The sequence below is a fragment of the Myotis myotis genome, unplaced genomic scaffold (assembly GCF_014108235.1).
Source record: "Myotis myotis isolate mMyoMyo1 unplaced genomic scaffold, mMyoMyo1.p scaffold_m19_p_6, whole genome shotgun sequence".
Classification (NCBI taxonomy): Eukaryota; Metazoa; Chordata; class Mammalia; order Chiroptera; family Vespertilionidae; genus Myotis; species Myotis myotis.
This window is the reverse complement of record NW_023416368.1, coordinates 69,251,817-69,273,691: the sequence shown is the minus strand read 5'-3', so window position 1 is coordinate 69,273,691 and position 21,875 is coordinate 69,251,817. Positions and strand designations below refer to the sequence as shown.

Sequence of the window (21,875 nt, the reverse complement as noted above, 5' to 3'; positions counted from 1 at the left end):
AATTAAAGCCAAATCCCAAAGAAGTTGACCAAAGACACAAAACCAGTCAGCAGCAATGCTGAGCCTACTATCCAATTCACTGTTTTCTTCTCTATTCTATTGCCACCCCAAATAAAGATACTTCTTAGGTAGAGCTAATGAAGTGGGTATTAAAACATCTGTATAATTGGAAAGAAATTCCATATTCATTTATTATCTCTGCATATAAGATGATTTACATATTACATGAGTTTTTTAAATTATGAAATTTGTTCTCTGAAATGGAATGAGAAGTAAATTGACAGAAACTAAAGTAAATCCATTTTTTATCTAATTATGGTTGAAAAGGACTACAAAAGATTACAAATTAAACATGTTTATTAAAAAACAAAAACAAACTTTAAAATACAGTGTAAGCCGCCAGTCTCCTGTGCTTTTGTGTAGGCACAAAGAAAAGACCTCAATGCTGGGAAAAACAGCCAAAATTACAAACCTAATCTATGTGGCAGATCTGCTCACATTATGAAATCTTGATACACAAAGCATTTATGACTTACGACAAGCCATGAGATGGTATAAAATTAATCATAGTAAAGTGTATGTTATTTTTAGAAAATAGAGCTAAAGATAGTAATCTGAACCAAATTTTATTGAAGATTTTAAACTCATACTGTGGGCAAATAAATTTAAAGACAGGCTTTGAATTATTTTAGAATACAAAGAGTTACTAACATCAAATAAAGAATCTTTATTTTGTTCTTTTAATTTACAGACACTTAGATGAATTAATTTGTAAGAACAGACTTAATTTTCTATTTGGCTAAAAGATTAGAGGTAACAGAAGCACAACAATGACTGGATACTTAAAATCATTTTACAAAGAGTCTACAAAATGTCCTTATGGCAGTAAGAATATCATCTAGCACCTGGATTTCCAAATAATGTGCAAAAAAATGCTAACTACTGATACTTTTAGGAGGGAATAAAAATGAACTAATTCATCTATTATAATAAGAACAAAAAAAAAACCTACTTAAATACATCTCTGAGCTAATGAATGTCAAGCAATGATTTCAAGTACAAACTTAAAAAAAAAAAAAACAGACCTCAAACTTTTATTTCAATAGGAAGGTCACAATTTTTGTGGTTTAAAACTGTTATTTGTCTGGCATTCAAGTTTCCTCTAGAATCGGTACTCTTCTACCTTCCACCTTTCTGTATTACCCCTTGTATGACACATTTATACAACAAAACTAATCAGGGAATAACATAAGAGGCATTTATTCCCACCAGAGCACGTACTCATTCTATCCTCTCCCTCACGAACATCATATCAAATTCCCTTGTGTACATGAAGACGTGGCCTACTTTGAAAACACGTGTCAAAAAGAGACTGATCTCTTCCTCCTGTAAAGTCCCAGAGAACATACAGTCTACACCATTCCCTAGAAATTTATTAACTTCCTTGGGGTTTGTTTCTTTGTTTTTAACTTAGGAAGCCTTTTGATGCCCCTTCCAGACTCAAAATGCCAAGTTATTACAGGGATTTATAGTAAGAAGCACGATTAGAGTATGAGCCAAATCTTCTAGATCAAATCCTGACTTTTAACATTTGCTTACCTCCATTTTGTCAACAGAAAAATGGGGGTTAAAACAATAGATACTTCACAAGTTTGCAATGAGGAATAAAATGATGTTACACATAAGTGATCTGATACACCTAACGCACTTAAAACAGTATCTGGCAAACGGTAAATTCTATACTAAGTATTAGCTATTATTAATATTACTATTAGTACCACCATCTTTCTCCACAGCACCAAGTAGTGCTGTATACATACACAAGAGCTCAACTAAATTCTTTGAATGAAACAATTAATACTGAAATAAGTTTTAAAGATCCCTCAGGGAATAAATGGAGGCAGGCTCAAGACCCAAAAGATCAAATCCAAGATAGGGCCTGGTAGAAGAAGGGATTCATCCCCGGTCGACTCCCACCCCCACAACTAATTAAACTTCATGAACAATTAAGAAGAAAGTCAAAGTATAAAACTGACAATCCAAATAAAGCAAGTTTTTTTTTTTCCCTGACAAAAATCACAGAGACTGGTGGGTGGGGAGCAGGAGCGGGCTAGAACGGGTCAATGGGGGAGGGAAACGGGGACTTATATAATACTTTGAGCAATAAAGTTTTTTTTTAAATGAAAGAGACATTTCATGAAAGAACTTGATAGCTTCTGGGTAGGAAATTTACCCCAAAAGATGGCTATTTCTAAAATGTCATAATTTCTAATTTACCAACAATATATTAACTAATTCTATTTTTAATCTACTGACATTTCCAGTTTCTATATTATTCACTTAAGTAGGGAGCTACATCATTTACCATCTCACCTAGAAAAGTAGTATTAAATGTAATTTACTCCACAAAGGTAATCCCTAACTCTAATACTCCGAGTTTCATGTTTACTTTACAGTTTCATACTTCCATTGTCTGCCTCTTTACCTTTCATCAGCCTGAAGATATATTTCGAGTCATTGTTTTGTCCTGATTCAGTTTTCTTGATTTATGTTAGCTGCTTATCTCCACATCTCCAGTTCCTTTGTGTTGACCCATGGCTATAATAGCTTATAAATTATGGAAAACAACCTTTTACCCTCAGATAAAAGGATACTACAGCATAATAACTGACTCATCGGTACTACAAAGACACAATTTTACATTCAAATAACATTAGCTTATATTAATTGAATAAGTCTCATCAAGGGACAAGGAACCTATTTGGGCTGCCAAGAGAAAGACTGATTTAGACTTAAGCAAGATTCCTAAAGGATTATTTATGAAAATACAATAGACACAAAAAGACTATATTTTAGTAATAACCGTATCAGTAACCATGCCTACTCTCACATATACTTTGGCTTATTTCTTATTATTTGCATGTGTTATACAGAGATGAACTCTATAAATAAGTTATGTCAAAGATTGTTAAGCTAAACACTGACCATTTAAATTTCTCAAGCCTAGGTCTTTTATTATCATCAACAAACAGATGTTGTAATAGCTCAAAGAAAACATAGTTTGTCTTGTTTTACAGTTTAATTACTTATAAATACTGTGACACTTGAACAGTCACCATTCATCCAAGTTGCTTCCTGTTAAAAGAAATCCTTAACAAAAAAAAGATGATGGTAACAAAAAAGGAGAGTTAATGCACACACGAAGAATTGGGGGGAGAAGGGGCCAACAGCTCTGGGTGGTAAGATTATGAAAAACTTTTATTTTCTTCTTCATTTGATTATTTCCCCAAATGTTCTAAAATTATATATACATTATTTTACATATATATGTAATTATATATGTTTCATAAAGAGGGGAACTCTGTATGAGAAGCACAATACTGTATATGTAACATGATCTTGGTGCAGTTCTTCTCAAAATTTGAAAAACAAGTTTTTACTAACAACACAATACTATAGGATATATAATGTTATAGCTGTTCAGAGCCTAAAATAGTATCTAGCAGACATTGTAACCAATAAATATTTGCTGACTATCTTAACTTTTCAATTCTAATGGAATTTAACACTAAAAAAAAAAGTGTTGTCAGAAACACTATAGAAACTATATTTTAAATAAAATAGGCTAAATATACTCAGGAAAATCATGACTTCTTTATTTCATAAATATAAGTTTGGTTAAACCATAAAATGAGTTTATAATAGTAGGCAGTAATTCAAACTAACATGGCTCATAAAGTCACCTAAGATAGTTTTCTTTAGGGTCAATTTTTTTTCTAGAACAATTGCCAACAGCCTAGTTTTAGTATAACCAGTTTAAGAAAAATGAATAAAAAGCAGTTTAAATTAACATGTTGGGTGCTTTTCTAGTTTTTACAAACTATTAACTTTCATTTTATCTGATGTATAAAAATTACCCTAAATTTTTTATCATATCTATTTTTAAAAGCTACCTGTGTAAGACAATGTAGTTAATCAGTTGAAATGCATATTAAATGGAAAATATTAATATAAAAATGTGTTCATCTTTACTGTCATTTCAGTGTTCTAAAATGCTAGTCAGCTTTTACTATAAATTTACTTGTGGCGTGAAAGCTACATGGTAATTGGCAGCAGCTGAAGTATGATGGTACACAGACACACACTTGATTTCTCTGTATAAAATAAAGGAAACCAGTTTTCCGAAGGAAGAAAAACATTATTTTTAGGTGCCAATCAACACTACATTAGTTAACTGTAAAAGCGGATTAATTCATTTTCCCAGTTAAATAGAAAGAGGATTTCACACAGAAGATGGAGTCGAAGTCCGATGTGATCTGAAGCAGTACTAATCTGCACAGAGAAAACAATCCGAGAGGACTACAGAACATTCAGAAGGTTGTATTTGCCCCTAGCTAACAACCCAGGCCAACTAAACAACACACTGCAGTATTTAAAGGACAACCAAGAACCTGTTTCAATTAGAGAGCCGCCCAGCCGCATGCAAAACATACCCACAGTGGATTCAGAGCAAGGGGATGATATTACCTCTTTTATGTAATTCCCTCAGGGGAATATAGTCTCCTCCCCCGTCATAAGGCAAATAAGGATCAGAAGAAGCATCCATGATTAGAATTTTTAAAAAGAAGAAGAAAAAGAAAAGCTTGCTAGCTTAAAAAGACAGTGGCATTTCCTCCACCCCTGCTGCAGCAGGCAAGGGAGATGCCATATTTGATGAGGGTTAGAACTGTATGTAGTTCGACTCGCTAAAGCAACTGTGTTCTTCCACAGTGGATGATGTCATCAAAGGGAAATTATTGCAGCCTGGTTGCTAGTGGCTACAATCTAGCAAGGCTTAGAGGCGGAGCAGCCTTCTTAACCAGGTCCTGCTACGTATGATGATGACTAAGCTCCAAGTATAACAGACAAAACTGGTTTGAGAATTTTAAAGCATTCACAATAGAGCTTCTATAGCGTCAGTGGCAACTACAGTAAGACAACAGAGCATTATTTCTTTTTGATTTTAAGATAAATATACAGGGGAACAAAGCATTTAATAGAGATGTGAAAAGGAAATTCTGATGTAGACAATGCCCCCCTTCATTTATAATGTAGAAAAAAGGGAGCAACACTCTAAGGTTGTGTGATTTTATAATATAAGGGTACTAATTTTTATATAGTAATGTCAGGTGAGTCATAAAGAACTAGAACATATCAAAGTCTTCAAGAGACTTGGTTTTAAAAGTCAACTTTTAATTATGTAAAATGTACTTCAGACTTCTACTGTGGGTTCAGAAAATTTAGTAACTGAGCAGTTGAATAGTATTTTATCTCACTAATCCCATTCAGCAGCCTCTTGTTTCCTTCTTTCAAGAACTAACCAGTAAGACATTCCACCTTTTCAGAATAAAGAAAACATATTAACATAATAAGTAATTTGGCTATTGCTTGTGAAACAATGCATAAACAGATTTAGTAGGTAGGAGAGTTTTCTATCTTCCTACTTGTCTTATCTCACAAATATTTTGTGCTTTAAAAAAAGGCTTTTAGTAAAATGTGTCTCAAAAGGTAATCTTTACTGGAAAATTTTATGAAATTCATAAATAAAGCAACTCTTTGTTTCAAATGTCATTTAAAAAAAAAGCTGATGCTCATAATTTGTACAGCTACTTTTAAGGTGATTCCTATAGACTAGGACATTCTCCTTCTGAAATAGCAATATATTGTTGCAGTGCCACTAAATAAAAATGTACTATTTCTTAGGAGCAATTGGGGTTCCATAAAATTTATTTTCCTAAGTATTGAATGAGCCAACCTCTGAGGTCCACTCCAATTCAAGGCATTTATATGAGAACTGGGGTAATAAAAAATGAGAGGAGTCACATTTTAGTTATTTGAAGTATTTTTTAATTAGGTTAAATAAAGTATTTATATTTTAAAAAGTATGAACATCAGAAAGACAGACCTTCTCATAAAATCCCACCTAGGATTTGAGGAAAAGGGTTTAGGAAAGGAACACAGACTAGAATTCATATCATAAAATCTAATTCTGATTCTGGCTATTAATATGATTTGACCATGTGAGTTTTTTTGTGTTTTTGTATTTTTTAAATTTTCTTAGAAATAATTTTTTTAAATAAGGAAAGCTTTACCAAAGAACGAACTTTACTACATCAAATTTGGTCCTTTGATAAAGTTCTACTATTATAAAACTTTTAAAAACTATATGCTATATGACATTCATAAATAATTTAATTTCTATGATACTATTTCCATTCTTTCATGCCTTTATATAAAATGAAAATCTAACTACAAGTTTTCCTGGTATTTGTGGACACTCTCTTGTTTTTCCTGACTTACAACTTGGTCACAAAGGAAAAATGAAAATGATAGCTAGCACTAGCTAGAGGAGGAAGAATACCTTCCCTATAAAATATATTGTATTTAATATAAGTAAAAGTATTTTTATCATAATTTTTAATTATTTTTAGTTAACAAAAATTGTATATGTGTACATGTATATACAATATATAAATTGTATGTATTTTTGTAGAGTTCCGTTTAGAATGCAACACACCAAACTCAACATTTGTTATCACTGAGGAAGGAATGAGGTCAAGTGGAGAGGATCATGGCACATTTAGTTTTTACTTTATATAGTTCCACACTGTTTTAAATTTTTAAGCAAATATATATTTACTTTTTTGCATAGATATATTACTTTTATAATAAGAAATCTGAAAATTTTTTACATTTCAAAAGTAAACAAATCTCATGTTTATGGGATCCATGGCTGCCACTTATAAGAATTATTACAGGCTACAGTGCTTTATAATTAGACTTTAGAAAAGGATAAAGGCTGGAAGGTGTGGCAAAAGAGGACTTTGACACAGATTAGGTATTACCAGATTAACAAACTAAATTACAATTAGAGTGGGGCTCAAGTAGAAAGAGAAGACAAAGACAAATTCCTAGGTACAGCGGGTGGGGGGTGGGAGGGATGTTCAGGAAGGAACTTCTGAAGAACAAAAACACTAAAGTGGCAGCACAAAAAATTTAGAAGGGAAAGAGATTTCTACTTCCAAATGCACGCTAGATTCTAATTTCAACTTGATGTGGGATACTGGCTAAATCACAACCTCTATGAGGTATATAAATCAGGGAGGCAGAACAGATGACTACAGATGACTAGGATATCATAACTATATGTACACAACATATGACTATCGTATTATAATGTTCAAATTTTAAGTCCTTCCTAACACACATGATCCAAGAAACCTATAACAGAATTACTTTAAAAATGTTTTTTCCGCCGAAACCGGTTTGGCTCAGTGGATAGAGCGTCGGCCTGCGGACTGAAAGGTCCCAGGTTCGATTCCGGTCAAGGGCATGTACCTGGGTTGCGGGCACATCCCCAGTAGGAGATGTGCAGGAGGCAGCTGATCGATGTTTCTCTCTCATCGATGTTTCTAACTTTCTATCTCTCTCCCTTCCTCTCTGTGAAAAATCAATAAAATATATTTAAAAAAATAAATAAATAAAAAAATAAAAAATAATAAAAAGTTTTTTCCTAACTACCAATTTACAAGAAATATAGAAAACACAGAAAAATGTTAAATGACAGCTCAGGAACACAATCAGGAAAACCCAAATTAGGAAACAAATGATGTGATTTCTTCAACAAACAAGTAGCAAGGAAAAAAAGGAAGGGAAAGGGTTATACAATTAAAAACAAAACAAATAGCTCTGGCCAGTAAGCGCAATCATTAGCATATCAGCCCAAAGACATATTGGTGAAGAGTTCGAATCCCAGTCAAGGGCATGTATCTGGATTGCAGGTTCAACCCCAGCTCCGGTAGGTGGTGACACATGCAGATGGCAACCAATTAATGTGTCTCTCTCACATCCATGTTTCTCCCTCTCCCTTCTCCATCTTCCTCTCTTTGAAAATCTATCCTCGGGTAAGGATTAACCAAAATAAATAAATAAATAAAAACAAAAGAAAAAGACTTAAAAGATACATCAAGCAATTTCAATGTACAAGTTTTTTATGAAACAGTTTGGGAAATGTGAAATACACAATATATTTTAAGGAATAATTCATATTTTAGATGTGATAATAACCTTAAAGGAATTCTTATATTTTAAAGATACAAAAATGAAATATATATGCATATAGTCAAAGAAAAGCCAGAGCTGGACTATAGTTAATTAAAAAGTAACAATAGATTTTATTCAGGATTATTGAAACGGGAGGTAAGAGACCTCAATATACTAGTAGAACTCGGCTCAATTCCCAATACAACATGGAAGTGGGAATTTATAGCCAAGAGGGAATTAGAAGGTTTGTCAATAAAAAATTACTAAGGATTTGGACATAGGATGTTCGGATTATAAAATTAGCTTGTCTTCCTTCTCTTGAATCTTTTGGAATAGCTGGAGAAAGATAGGTGTTAGTTCTTTGAATGTTTGGATAAATTCACCTGTGAAGCCATCTAGTCTAGACTTATATTTGTTGAAAGATTTTTTTTTATTACTGCTTCAATTTTATTAGTTGTGATTGGTCTTTTCTGATTCTTCCTGATTTAAATTTGGAAGATTTGGAAGATTTGGAAGATTTCTAGGCGTTTATCCATTTTAACCAGATAAAGACACTACAAAGAAAGAAAATTATAGACCAATACCCTGATGAACATAGATGCTAAAATCCTCAACAAAGTATTAGCAAACTGGATCTAGCAATATATTAAAAAGATCGTACACCATGATCAACTAGGATTTATTCTGGGGCTGCAAGGATGTACCAATATTTACAAATCAATAAACATGATACAGCAAATAAACAAAATGAAGGATAAAAACCACATGATATCAATAGATGCATTTGATAAAATCCAGCACCCATTTATGATTTTTTAAAAAAGCTTCTGCACAGCAAAAGAAACCATCAACAAAACAACAAGAAAGCCCACTGCATGGGAGAACATATTTGCCAATGTTACCACCGATAAGGGTTTAATCTCCAACATTAATAGGGAACTCATACAACTTAACAAAAGGAAGATAAACAACCCAAACAAAAATGGCAAAGGACCTAAATAGACCCCTTACAAAAGAGGACATACAGAAGGCCAAGAGACATATGAAAACATGCTCAAAGTCATTAATCATCCAAGAGATGCAAATCAAAACAATGAGGTACCACCTCACACCTGTCAGAATGGCTATCATCAACAAATCAACAAACGACAAGTACTGGAAAAGATGCAGAGAAAAAGGAACACTCTTGCATTGCTGGTGGGAATGCAGACTGGTGCAGCCACTCTGGAAAACAGTATGGAGTTTTCTAAAAAAAACTAAAAATGGAACTACCATTTGACCCAGTGGTCCCACTTCTAGGAATATATCCCAAAAAACTAGAAACACCAATCAGAAAGGATATATGCACCCCTATGTTCATAGCACACAACTTATAATAGCTAAGATTTGGAAACAGCCTAAGTGCCAATGAGTGGATTAGAAAACTATAGTACAGCTAGCTACACAATGGAGTACTATGCTGCTGTAAAAAAGAAGGAACTCTTACCATTTGCAACAGCATGGATGGAACTGGAGAGCATTATGCTAAGCAAAATAAGCCAGTCAGAGAAAGCAAAATATCACATGATAAATACCACATTATATGCAGAATATAATGAACAACATAAACTGATGAACTAAAATAGATCGAGAGACAGAGAAGCATCAAACATACCATCCAGCTTTAGGGGGAAGGTGGGGGGAGGGGAATGTTGAGATCAACAAAAGGACTTGTATGCATACATATAAGCATAACCCATGGACAGTCAGTAGGGGGGGGCAAGGACATGTGCTGGGGGATGGGAACAAGCAGGGAGATGTCAATGGGGTAAAAAGGATTCATATGTAATACTTTAAACAACAAAGAATTTTTAAAAAAACCTCTCAGAAGACTGGGAATAGAGGGAATATACCTCAACGTAATAAAGGCAATAAATAAATAAATACATAAATAAATAAATGCCATATATGACAAACCCAGAGCCAACATTATACCCAATGAGCAAAAACTACAAATGTTTCCCTTAATATCAGGAAGAAGACTGGGATGTCCAAATTCACCACTCTCATTCAACATAGTATTGGAAGGCCTATCCATAGCAATCAGACAAGAAAAAGAAATAAAAAATATTCAAATTGGAAAGGAAGAAGTAAAACTGTCATTATTGCAGATGGCATGGAGATCCCTAAAGATTCCACCAAAAAACTACTAGAATGGAAAAAAAAAAATTCAGTAAAGTAGCAAGAGACAAAATAAATGTCCAGAAACCTATTGTATTTTTATACACCAACTAGTGGCCCAGTGCACGAAATTCGTTAATGTGGGGGGGATGTCCCTCAGCCCAGCCTGCACTGCCTGAACCCTCTCCAGTCTGAGACCCCTCAGGGGATATCCAACTGCTAGTTTAGGCCTGATCCCACAGGGCCTAAACCGGCAGTTGGACATCCCTCTCACAATCCGGGACTGCTGGCTCCTAACTGCTCACCTGCCTGACTGCCTGATCACCCCTAACCACTCTGCCTGTCAGCCTGCTCACCCCCAACTGCCCCCCTTGCCAGCCTGATTGCCAACTGCCCCTCCCACCGGCCTGCTCGCCCCCCCTGCCAGCCTGATTGCCCCTAACTGCCCACCCCTTCCAGCCTGATCACCCCCAACTCCCCCCCGTGCCAGCCTGATCAACCCCAACTGCCCCCTGCTCGTCCCCAACTGCCCCCCCACCGGCCTGATTACCCCCAACTGCCCCCCACTGCCAACCTGCTTGCCCCCAACTGCCCCCCTCTGCCAGCTAGATTGCTCCCAACTGCCCCCCACTGCCGGCCTGCTCGCCCCCAACTGCACCCCCCCACTGGCCTGATCACCCCCAACTGCCCTCCCCTCCTGGTCTGATCACCCCTAACTGTCTCTGCCTCGGCCCCGCCACCATGGCTTTTGTCTGAAAGGATGTCCAGAAGGTCTCCCGGTCTAATTACCATGTTACCCTTTTATTAGTACAGATAATGAATTATCAAAAGGAGAAACTAAGAAAAGAATCCCATTTACAAGTGAATCAAAAAAATAAAATACCTAGGAATACCTTTAATAATGATGTAAAAGACCTGAACTTGGCAAATTAAAAGACACTGAAGAAGGTACAAATAAGTGGAAGTATATACTGTGCTCATGGGTAGAAAGAATTAACATCATTAAAATGTTTATACTACCCAAAGGAGTTTACAGATTCAACTCAATTCCTACGAAGATACCAATGGCATATTTCACACCACAGGAACAAATATTCCAAAAATTTATATGGAACCAAAAAAAAACCCCGAATAGCCACAACAATCTTGAGAAAGAAGATCAAAGTTGAAAGAATCATGCTACATGATATCATTCTACACTACAAAGCCATAATGATCAAAACAGCATGGTACTTGCAAAAAACTGACATATAGCTCAATGGAACAGACTATAGAGCCCAGAAATAAACCCACACCTTTAAGATCAATTAATATTTGGCAAAGAAGGCAAGAACATACAATGGGTAAAGACAGCCTATTCAATAAATGTGTTGGGAAACTGGACAGATACATGGGGAAAAAATGAAATTAAACCACCTTATTATACCATACAAAAGAGTAAACTCAAAATGGATTAAAGACTTAAATGTAAGACTTGAAAGCATAAAAATCCTAGAAGAAAACATAGGCAGTAAAATCAAACATTTCTTGTAGCAATATATATTTTCTTTTTTAAAAATTAAATTTATTGGGGTGACATCCTAGCTAAGAGAGAAGGAATATGCAAATTGACCATCGCACCATCACAAAGATGGCGGAGCCCACAGAGGAGGCAGGGTTTCTGTAACACAAGATAGCTGCACCCACAGCGGAGGCCGAGTTCCAGTAACGAGCCTTAACGAGCAATCAGCAGGGACCTGAGGCTGCATGGCGCTGGGCTGGGGCGGGGGACCTCATGCCATGCCCCCCGCCCAGCGGGGCTTGACGGGACCACAGGCCATGCCACCCACCCTGGTGCCGGGCTGAGGGACCTCAGGCCGCGCCCCCCACCCTGGTGCTGGGCTGTGGGACTGAGGGTGCACCCCCAACCTGGCGGGGCTTGACAGGGGACCTGAGGGTGTGCCCCCCATCCAGCGCTGGGCCAGGGGCCCTGAGGCTGCGCCCCCCGCCTGGCGGGGTTTGACAAGAGTGGGGTCAGCCAGGTCTGGATCTCAGGCGATTTTGAGGCACTGCGGGTGGGCGGGGGATTTGACTCTGGGTCCTGCAGCGCACCCCAGACTCTGACAGGAGGAAGATTTTCATATACATTTTACTAATTTTCTTTCATCTCTGATACTTCTATTATAGAGAAAGGGCAAATAGCAATACTAAAATATTTCCTCTAATTAATCCCTTTTTAATGTTCACGAATTTCATGCACCGAGCCACTAGTTGGTTAATAAGATACATAGATTTCAAATGTATATTTCCATGATACATGATCTTTATATTGCACTGTGTGCCCACCACCCAAAGGATATTTTTTCTGATATATCTCCTCAGGCAAGGGAAACAAAAGAAAAAAATAAACAAATGGCACTACATCAAACTAAAAAGTTTTTGCACAGCAAAGAAAACCATCAACAAAATGAAAAGACAATCCACTGAATGGGAAAACATATTTGCCAATGATACATCTAAAGCATGGAACAGTTGACTGATGAATCTCATCCAAATGTATAAAGAACTTATAAAACTCAACACCAAAGAAGACAACAATCCCATTAAAATATGAGCAAAGGACCTGAATAGACAGACACTTCTTCATTGAGGACAAAAAGATAGCCAATAGGTATATAAAAAAATACTCAGGCCGAAACCGGTTTGGCTCAGTGGATAGAGCGTCGGCCTGTGGACTGAAGGGTCACAGGTTCGATTCCGGTCAAGGGCATGTACCTGGGTTGCGGGCATATCCCCAGTAGGAGATGTGCAGGAGGCAGCTGATCGATGTTTCTCTCTCATCGATGTTTCTGGCTCTCTATCTCTCTCCCTTCCTCTCTGTAAAAAATCAATAAAATATAAAAAAAAAAAAAATACTCAGCACCACTAATTGTCAGAGAAATGCAATTAGATATCATCTCACACCTGTCAGAATGGCTATCATCAATAAATTAACAAACAGCTGTAACCAGTTTGGCTCAGTGGATAGAGTGTCGGCCTGCAGACTAAAGGGTCCCAGGTTCAATTCCGGTCAAGGGCATGTACCTTGGTTGCGGGCACATCACCAGTGGGAGGTATGCAGGAGGCAGCTGATCGGTATTTCTCTCACATCGATGTTTCTAACTCTCTATCTCTCTAGCCTTCCTCTCTGTAAAAAAATCAATTAAAAAATATTTTTAAAAAATAAATTAACAAACAAGTATTGGTGAGGGTAAAAAAATGAAACTCTGTGCATTGTTGGTGGGATTGGTGCAGCCAATGTGGAAAGCAGTATGGAGTTTCCTCAAAAAATTAAAAATGAAACTGCTGAATGACCCAGCAATTCTACTTCTGGTAATACATCCAAAGAAACCCAAAACACTAATTTGAAAGAACAGATGCACCCTTATATTCACGGCAGCATTATTTACAATAGTCAAGATTTGGAAGCAGTGCAAGTGTCCATTAGTAGATGAGGGGATCAAAAAACTGTTATACCTTTACACAATGAACTACTTACTCAGCCAAAAAAAAAAAAAAAGAAGGAAATCTTAACCCTTGGTGACAGCATGGATGGACCTGGAGAGCATTATGCTAAGTGAAATAAGCCAGCCAGAGAAAGACGAAGACCATGATTTCATTCATGTACAGAATCTAATGAACAGAATGAACAAGCAAACAAAATAGTGACAGACTCATAGAGAGCAGGCTAATGGATGTCAGAGGAGGCGGGTGGGTAGAGGGTGTTGGGGTTGAGCAAAAAAAAATTTTTAAGCTCTAGAGTGTCAGCCTATGGACTGACAAGACCCAGTTTGATTCCGGTAGAGGGCATATACCTTGGTTGTAAGTTTCTCAGCCCTGGTCAGGGTACATGCAGGAGGCAACCAATCGATGCGTTTCTCTCATGTCAATGTTTCTCTTTGTCTTTTCCTCTCTTCCACTACTCTCTCTAAAAATAAATGGAAAAATATCCTTGAATGAGAATTAAAAAATAAAAATCTTTAAAGAAAGAAAATACTCATGGACACAGACAATAATGTGGTGACTAATGTGGTGGAGGGAGGAAGGTAGAGGAGGGCATAGGGGAGATAAATGGTGATGTATGAAGTATCACATGATCTCATACATATGTTGAATTTAATGAACAAAATAAACTCATGAACAAAATAGATCCAGAGACACAAAAGCATGGGACAGACTGATGAATCTCAGAGGGAAGGTGGGAGGGGGAGAGAGATTATCCAGGGAACACATATGCATACTAGAGGCACGAAATTCGTCAAGAGCAGGCCTTCCTTCCCCCGGCCGCCGGCACCCAGAACCCAGGCTTCCCTCGCAGAGGAAGGCCCCGTCCACCCGCCACAGCCCACCAGCAGGTGGCCTGGGCCTCCCTCTGTGGGGCAATCATGGGGCGATGGCCAGGCCCCCAACCAATCGCATCGCACCTGCCTTGGCTGGCCTGGCTCCAGTGGATATCATAGCATGGTCCCGGGTGGTCATCCGGATGGTCGTTCCACTGTTCGGCTGATCAGTCGATTTGCATATTACGCTTTTTTATATAGGATATGCATAGCCCATGGACATAGACAATAGTGTGGTGAAGGCCTGGGAGGGGCGGGTATGGGTGGGAGAGGGTCAATAGGAAAAAAAGGAGGGACATCTGTAATACTTTCAACAATAAAGATAAAAAAGGGACACCCAGCAGTTGTGGCTCAAGTGGTTAGCGACAACCTATGAACCAGGAGATCACAATTTGATTCGCGGTCAGGGCACAGTGTCTAGGTTGTGGGCTTGGCCCCCCGGTAGGGGGCCTGCAGGAGGCAGCCAATCAATGATTTTCTCTTATCATTGACTTTCCTATCTCTGTCTCCCTCTGTTCCTCTCTGAAATCAATAAAAATATTTTTTTTAAGGGAGGATAAATGATGACGGAAAGACAGTTGACTGGGTGAACAAACAATACAACATATAGATGATATATTATAGACCTGTACACTTAAAACCTATATAATGTTATTAACCAAATGTCACACCAAGAAATTCAATAAATAAAATTTTTAAAAAATTACTAAGAGGACCTGGCCAGGTGGCTCAGTTTGTGGGAGTGTCATCCCATACACCAAAAGGTTGCAGGTTCGATTACCCAACAGGACACATAACTAGGTTGCAGGTTTGATCCTTTGATGGGGCATATATAAGAGGCAACCAATAGATGTTTCTCACATTGATGTTTCTCTCTCTCACCCTTTCTCTCTCTCTAAATACCAATAAAAAAACATATCCTCCCATGAGGATTGAAAAAAAATTACTAAGGAAATATCTGGGGTAAGAGGAGGTGGGGAGGTTCTGGCTAAACAGTCCTGATAGGATTCCTGCTATAAGGCAGACAAGGGTGTTACTACCTTGAGGATGGTGGAGGATGAGGATCCAGGAGGGTGAGAAGGGTGGGAGATTCAGGCTAAACCAACTTTACCAAATTCTTACCAAAACTGAGCAATCTATACTAATAAAAGCCTAGGTGGTCCTCGCGCCCTCAGGCGTGACATCATCACAAGATGGCTGCCACAAGATGGCCACATGCACAGTGGAGGTGGGGTCCGGCGGCCACTCCACGTGGTGAGGCCTGGGAGTCCTGCAGCTCCGTGTGGTGCGGAGGAGGCCAGTTCCGGTGTCTCTGCCACCTTGTGTGGAGGAGGCGGGTCCAAGTGGAGGAGGCAGTTGTGGGCGAGCAGGCCGGCAGGGGAAGGCAGTTGTGGGTGATCGAGCTGGCAGGGGTGGGCAGTTGGGGTGATCGGGCTGGCAGGGGAAGGCAGTGTGGGCAATCGGGCCAGCAGGGGAGGGCAGCTGAGGGCAATCAGGCTGGCAGGGGTGGGCAGTTGGGGGTGATCAGACTGGCAGGGGAGAGCAGTTGTGGGCGATCGGGCTAGCAGGGGAGGACAGTTGGAGGCGATCAGGCTGGCAGGGGAGCAGTTAGGCATCAATTAGGCTGGCAGGGGAGCAGTTAGGGGGCGATCAGCTGGCAGGCAGAAGCAGTTAGGGGCAATCAGGCAAGCAGGCAGGCGAGCGGTTAGGAACCAGCAGTCCCAGATTGTGAGAGGGATGTCCAACTGTGGGATCGGGCCTAAACTGGCAATCAGACATCCTCCGAGGGGTCCCAGATTGGAGACAGTGCAGGCCGGGCTGAGGGAGACACACACACACACACACACACACACACACACACACACACACACCCATGCACCAATTTCATGCACCAGGCCTCTAGTACTAAATAAAACAAGTCCAAAGTGAGACACCTAATTGGGAAGAGAATTCAGAGGTGCCTGACTAAAGTTTGGTCAAGGAGAGACTTTATCAGTATATACTATCTATCTATCTAAAATGATACAATGTTTCAGATTTATTTCAAAATAATTGGGAGAAGGAAGTAGAGATGAAACAAAATTGACCATGAGTTGGTAATTATTTAACTTAAATGATAAGAACAAGAATGCACATAATATTCCCTATATATGTGTTTAACATTTTCTATAATAAGAGCATTCTTTTTTAAAAATGCCAATGAATATAATCATTTGTATGAGATAAATATTAACAAAAATTATATCCTTTACTCCTCAAAGTAAATATATTACTCTTAAAAGTGTCAGATTAACTGTAGCTTACCCATTAAGTATAGGTGCTTTACAATTATATTGGAACACTCTGTATGACATTAAACTTTAGAGTTGTCTGTCCTCTTCCCTAAGCAAAAGCATGGGGGGTTGGGGGGGAGAAGAGAAATAGCAAAACTTTCAAGGAGAACAACAATCAAATCATACTACACAGTTACTGCAGCACAAAAAAAAGAGGACTTAGGAATTCTCAAAATTGACAAGCCAGAAAATAAATACAAAAAACAGAATGGTTTTACAATATTCATCCCTCACAAACATATGCCATTTTAGCTCTCAACATGATTACAAGAGTCTCAACTAAAACACATGGATACAGAAAGTATGAAAGTAAAAGGATTGAAAAAATGTTGCGTGCAATCCCTAAACCCAAAGAAAATTTGGGAGCTACACTGATATCCAAGGAAGCTTGAAAGAAAGTATACTTGGAAAATAGAGTCACTTCACAATAAAAGTAATGTGGTTCAGTTCACAGGAAGATATAACCTAACAACATGAGATCAAAGTATACATAGCAAAAATTTACAGAATGACAAGAAACGGTAATACGTAAGTCTACAGATAAATATTAATGCATCATTATCATATACTTGATAGAAACAAACAAGGAGAAACATAGTTAAGTGGAAAAAAAAAAGAGTTCATCAGAATATTAACAGATTTTACCTAATGGGTATATAGAGAATACCATTAACCAAAAATTTCATATTATATACTCTTCTATAGCATACGTGGAACATTTACAAAAATAGACTTTTTCCTAGGCCACAATGCAAGTCTCAAAAATTTTGAAAATGTTGATATTACACAATGTATATTCTTTGACAGCAATGTAATAATGTTGTAAACCCATTAAAAATAAAACCAGAAATTCTTCATAGGCTTGGAAATTATGAACTACATTTCTAAATAACCTATAAGTATAAACAGATATCATTATGGAAGTTAGATGGATTTTTAATTGATGACAACAGTAATAAGCATTTGGAAGGAATTAGCTTTAAATATATTTACCTGAAAAAAGGCTAAAACTTAAAGAATTACTTCAAAAAGTTAAAAAAAAGTTACAGGAAAATAAATCCAAAGAAATTAGAAGGAATTAAAAACAGAAATTAATAAAACAGAAAACAAATACATAATAGAAAAGAACAACAAAGGCAAAAGTAGTTCACTGGGAAGATTAATGACTGATAAATCTAAACGAACACTGATTATTAAGGGGAGGAGAAGAGAGGGAGAGAAAAGAAGAAGGGCACAACCAACCATTAGCAGCATGACAAAGTCATTATCGTGACCGCAGAACCTACAGTCACTAAAACAATTTCATGCTAATAAATTTTTTAAATAAAAAGAACGATTTTTTAGACAAGTACAACTTACCAAATTGATCTAAAAAGAAACAACATTAAGAATAGTGCTAAGCTGACTTGGTTCAGTGGTTGAGTGTCGACCTATGAACCAGGAGGTCATGGTTCGATTCCTGGTCAGGGCACATGCCTGGGTTGCAGGCTGGATCCCCAGGTATGGCGGGTGGGAAGCTGCCTATCAATGATTCTCTCTCATCACTGATATTTCTATCTCTCTCCCCCTTTCCCTTCCTTTCTGAAATCAATAAAAACATTTTTTTTAAAAAAGAATAGTGCTATAACCATTAAATAGCTTGAAACATAATTTAAAAGCTTAATCCAAAGAAAATTCTAAACCAAGAGTTTCATTCACAAATTCTACCAAAATTTAAGGAAGAAATAATAATGCCAATGTTACATAAACCCTTCTAGAGACTAGAAAAAGACATCAGTACAACTGACTTTGAAGGGAGTGTAACTTTGGTAACAAAACCTAATAAGGACAAAGAAAAACTATCAGCCAATCTCAGTTATGAAAATATATGCAAAAATCCTAAATAAAACATAACCAAATCAAATCCAGCAATTTACAAAAAATAATACATTAATATATCTGAAAATCAACTAAAGTTAGAAAAAAAGGACTAAATCAGATAATCATCTCAAAAAATGGAAGGAAAATAATAAATTCAACGTCCATTTATTATTATAAATAGTATATTCTTAATTAAGAATAGGTGTTGAGCCTATTTAATCTGATAAAAGGTAACACCAAAGTCCAGATTAAACATCATCCTTAAAACTCTGAGGTAATACTTAATGGTGAAACTTTAGGGTCAGAACAAGACAAAAGATGCCTGTAATCATCATTTCCATTCAACAATTTACTAGAGCCAGCTGAGCAAAGCAAGGGGGACTGGGGAAGAGAAAGCTATAAAGATTAGGAAGAAAAACTGTCACTATTTGCCAATGATATGACAATATTCTTAAAAGCCATCATAAATAAATCATTAGAACTAATAAGCTATAACTTCTTAAAAATCAATATTCAAAAATAATCTTTCAGCCCTAGCTGGTTTGGCTCAATGGATAGAGCGTCAGCCTGCAGTCTGAAGGATCCTAGGTTCGATTCCGGCCAAACGCACATGCCTGGGTTGCAAGCTCGATCCCGAGTGGGGGGGGCATGCAGGAGGCAGCCAATCAATGATTCTCTCTCTCCCTCTCCCTTCCTCTCTTAAATCAACAAAATATATATATTTTCTTCCAAGGAATTTCCTCTAAATGTCAGTATTTTAGAACTGTTTAAACAGATCCATAGACTCCCTTTAATTTTATGTATTTACTTCAGCTTATAATTTTATAGGCTTAGCTCATAACTACTGAGGCTTTTTCAACTGAAATTCTTAATTAGAACCACAACATAAAACATGATTTACCCAACTATTTTCTCAGTTCTCCCAGAAAAGTTCACAGATAAAAGCCCTTAAGATGGAGGGCCCTTTTCTCTCTCTCTCTCTCTCTCTCTCTCTCTCTCTCTCTCTCTCTCCTTCCCTCTCCTCCCTCTCTCTCTCAAATCAACTTAAAAAATTTTTTTTAATTTATCATAGCTGAAATTATCATGACTTTGCCACATGGAATAAAAGTTTTAGATCGTCTGTTAATCATTTATATTTCCTAGCAGATACAAAATTATTTTCAAAAAAGTCTCTAGTGTTGGGTTAACTAGTTATCCATATAGGAAAAAAATGAATCTGAACCCCTAACTCATATCACATATAAAAGTTAATTTCAGATAGATAATAAATTTAAGTGTGAAAGATACAAAAAAATAAAACTTCTAAAAAAAAATGGGAAAGGATCTTTATGACCTTGAGGTGTGGGAAGATATCTTAAAACAAAAACAAAAAAGAGGAAAAGATTCACTGGATTTCATTAAAAGCGATAACATACTTATCTGAAGATGCCAGTAAGAGAATGAAAGGGCATACTACAGAAAGAGAAGAAATTGCAATGCATATATGTGACAAAGGACTCATAATCAGAGTGCATAAAGAACTCAAAAACTAGTCAAAAATACCAAAATACCAAAGCACTTCTAAAGAGGCGATCTAAAAAGCCAATGAACAAACAAAAGGCACTTCAACTCATAAGCCATCAGGCAAACATAAATTAAAATCAAAACTCAAGACTACTGCACCTACACTAAAATAGCCAAAATTTTTAAAACTGATTACATCAAGTATTGGTGAAGATGTGGAACAACTGGAACTCCCACACAGGACTGGTAGAATGTACTTGCTACAACCACATTGGAACTATCTCTGACAGTATCTGATAGCACTGAGATCCACATACCCTGTCATCTAAGAATTCCATTCCAAGACATAAATTCCAAAGAACTGTGTACATAATGTCCACTAAAATACATGCACATGAAAATTCACAGCAGCATTATTATTTTATTAGAAGCCCAGTGCATGAAATTTGTGCATGAGTAGGGTCCCTAGGCCTGGCCGGCGATCAGGGCTGATCTGTGGGGCAACCAGTGGGGCGATCTGGGGGCCCCCACTGACACCTGCCTTGGTTGACCTGGGGCCTGAGGGCTGGGAGCAGCTCCTGCATTGAGCATCTGCCCCTGGTGGTCAGTGCACGTCATAGCAACTGGTTGTTCCACCATTCAGTCGATTGGCATATTCGGCTTTTATTATATAGGATTAATAGACAAAATATACAAGAAAAAAATTAAATACCCATCAATAATATAGAATGCATAAAATATATAAATTGAGCATATTTACACAATGGGATACTGAATGGCAATGGAAATATAATCAACATAGATGATGCTCAAAGAATAAGTAAATGACACCAGACCCAAAAGTATATATATTATACTAGAGATTTTATGATAAATCATAAAATCAGTTAAGGATCTAATATATATTATACTAGTGCACGAATTTGTGCACAGGTGGGGTCTGGCCAGCCCGTCCCGATGGGGGCCCATCAGGCCAGGCCTGTGGGGGGGAGGGCTTGGCCCCACCCCAGATCAGGGTGTTGGGGGCCGATCAGGGCCGGGCTGGGGTGGGGGGAGAGGTGAGCAATCAGGGCCTGGATCAGGTGGTTGGCTGCCACAGTGCGTGTCATAGCCACCAGTCGTTCTGTTGTTCCAGTTGCTGGGCTTTTCCATATATATATGTGGTATAATTCCATTTAGATAAAGGTAAATACCTGCAAAACTAAACTACAGTAATAGAAATCAAAATAGTAGTTACTTTGAAACTGGAAGGGGGAACAAGGGAGGATTCTGGGGGTTCTGATAATGTTTCTTGATACAGGGGTGGTTATATGAGGTGTTCATATAGAAATTCATCAATTTTCACACTTAGGATTTGATGATTGTTGTGATAGTTAATTTTATGCGTCAACTTTACTGAGCTAAGGGATTCCCAGATAGATGGTAAAACATTATTTCTGTATATATGTCTATGAAGGTCATTACACAAGGGATTAGCATTTGAATTGGGAGACTGAAAAAAGATGCTTTCATCAACAAAAGTGGGCATCATAAAATCAGTTAAGGATCTAAATAGACCAAAAAGGCAAAGGAAAGGTGA

General features: G+C 37.5%; 1 protein-coding gene across 8 annotated transcripts in view; it reads right to left on the bottom strand.

Moving 5' to 3' along the window:
- Positions 1-21,875, bottom strand: part of CLCN3 (chloride voltage-gated channel 3) — an 87,562-nt gene that overhangs the window by 51,897 nt on the left and 13,790 nt on the right. Inside the window, exon 1 of one of the 8 annotated variants that reach the window (XM_036313125.1) lies at positions 14,685-14,799. The exons of 4 other annotated variants lie outside the window; for them this stretch is intronic. In XM_036313125.1, coding sequence (XP_036169018.1) covers positions 14,685-14,739 — 55 coding nt within the window. In that variant the 5' untranslated portion in view covers positions 14,740-14,799. Of the gene's footprint in view, positions 1-2,485; positions 2,624-4,527; positions 4,831-14,684; positions 14,800-21,875 lie in introns of those variants that run through there. 3 more of the 8 variants (XM_036313124.1, XM_036313131.1, XM_036313129.1) reach the window with 3 other exon arrangements.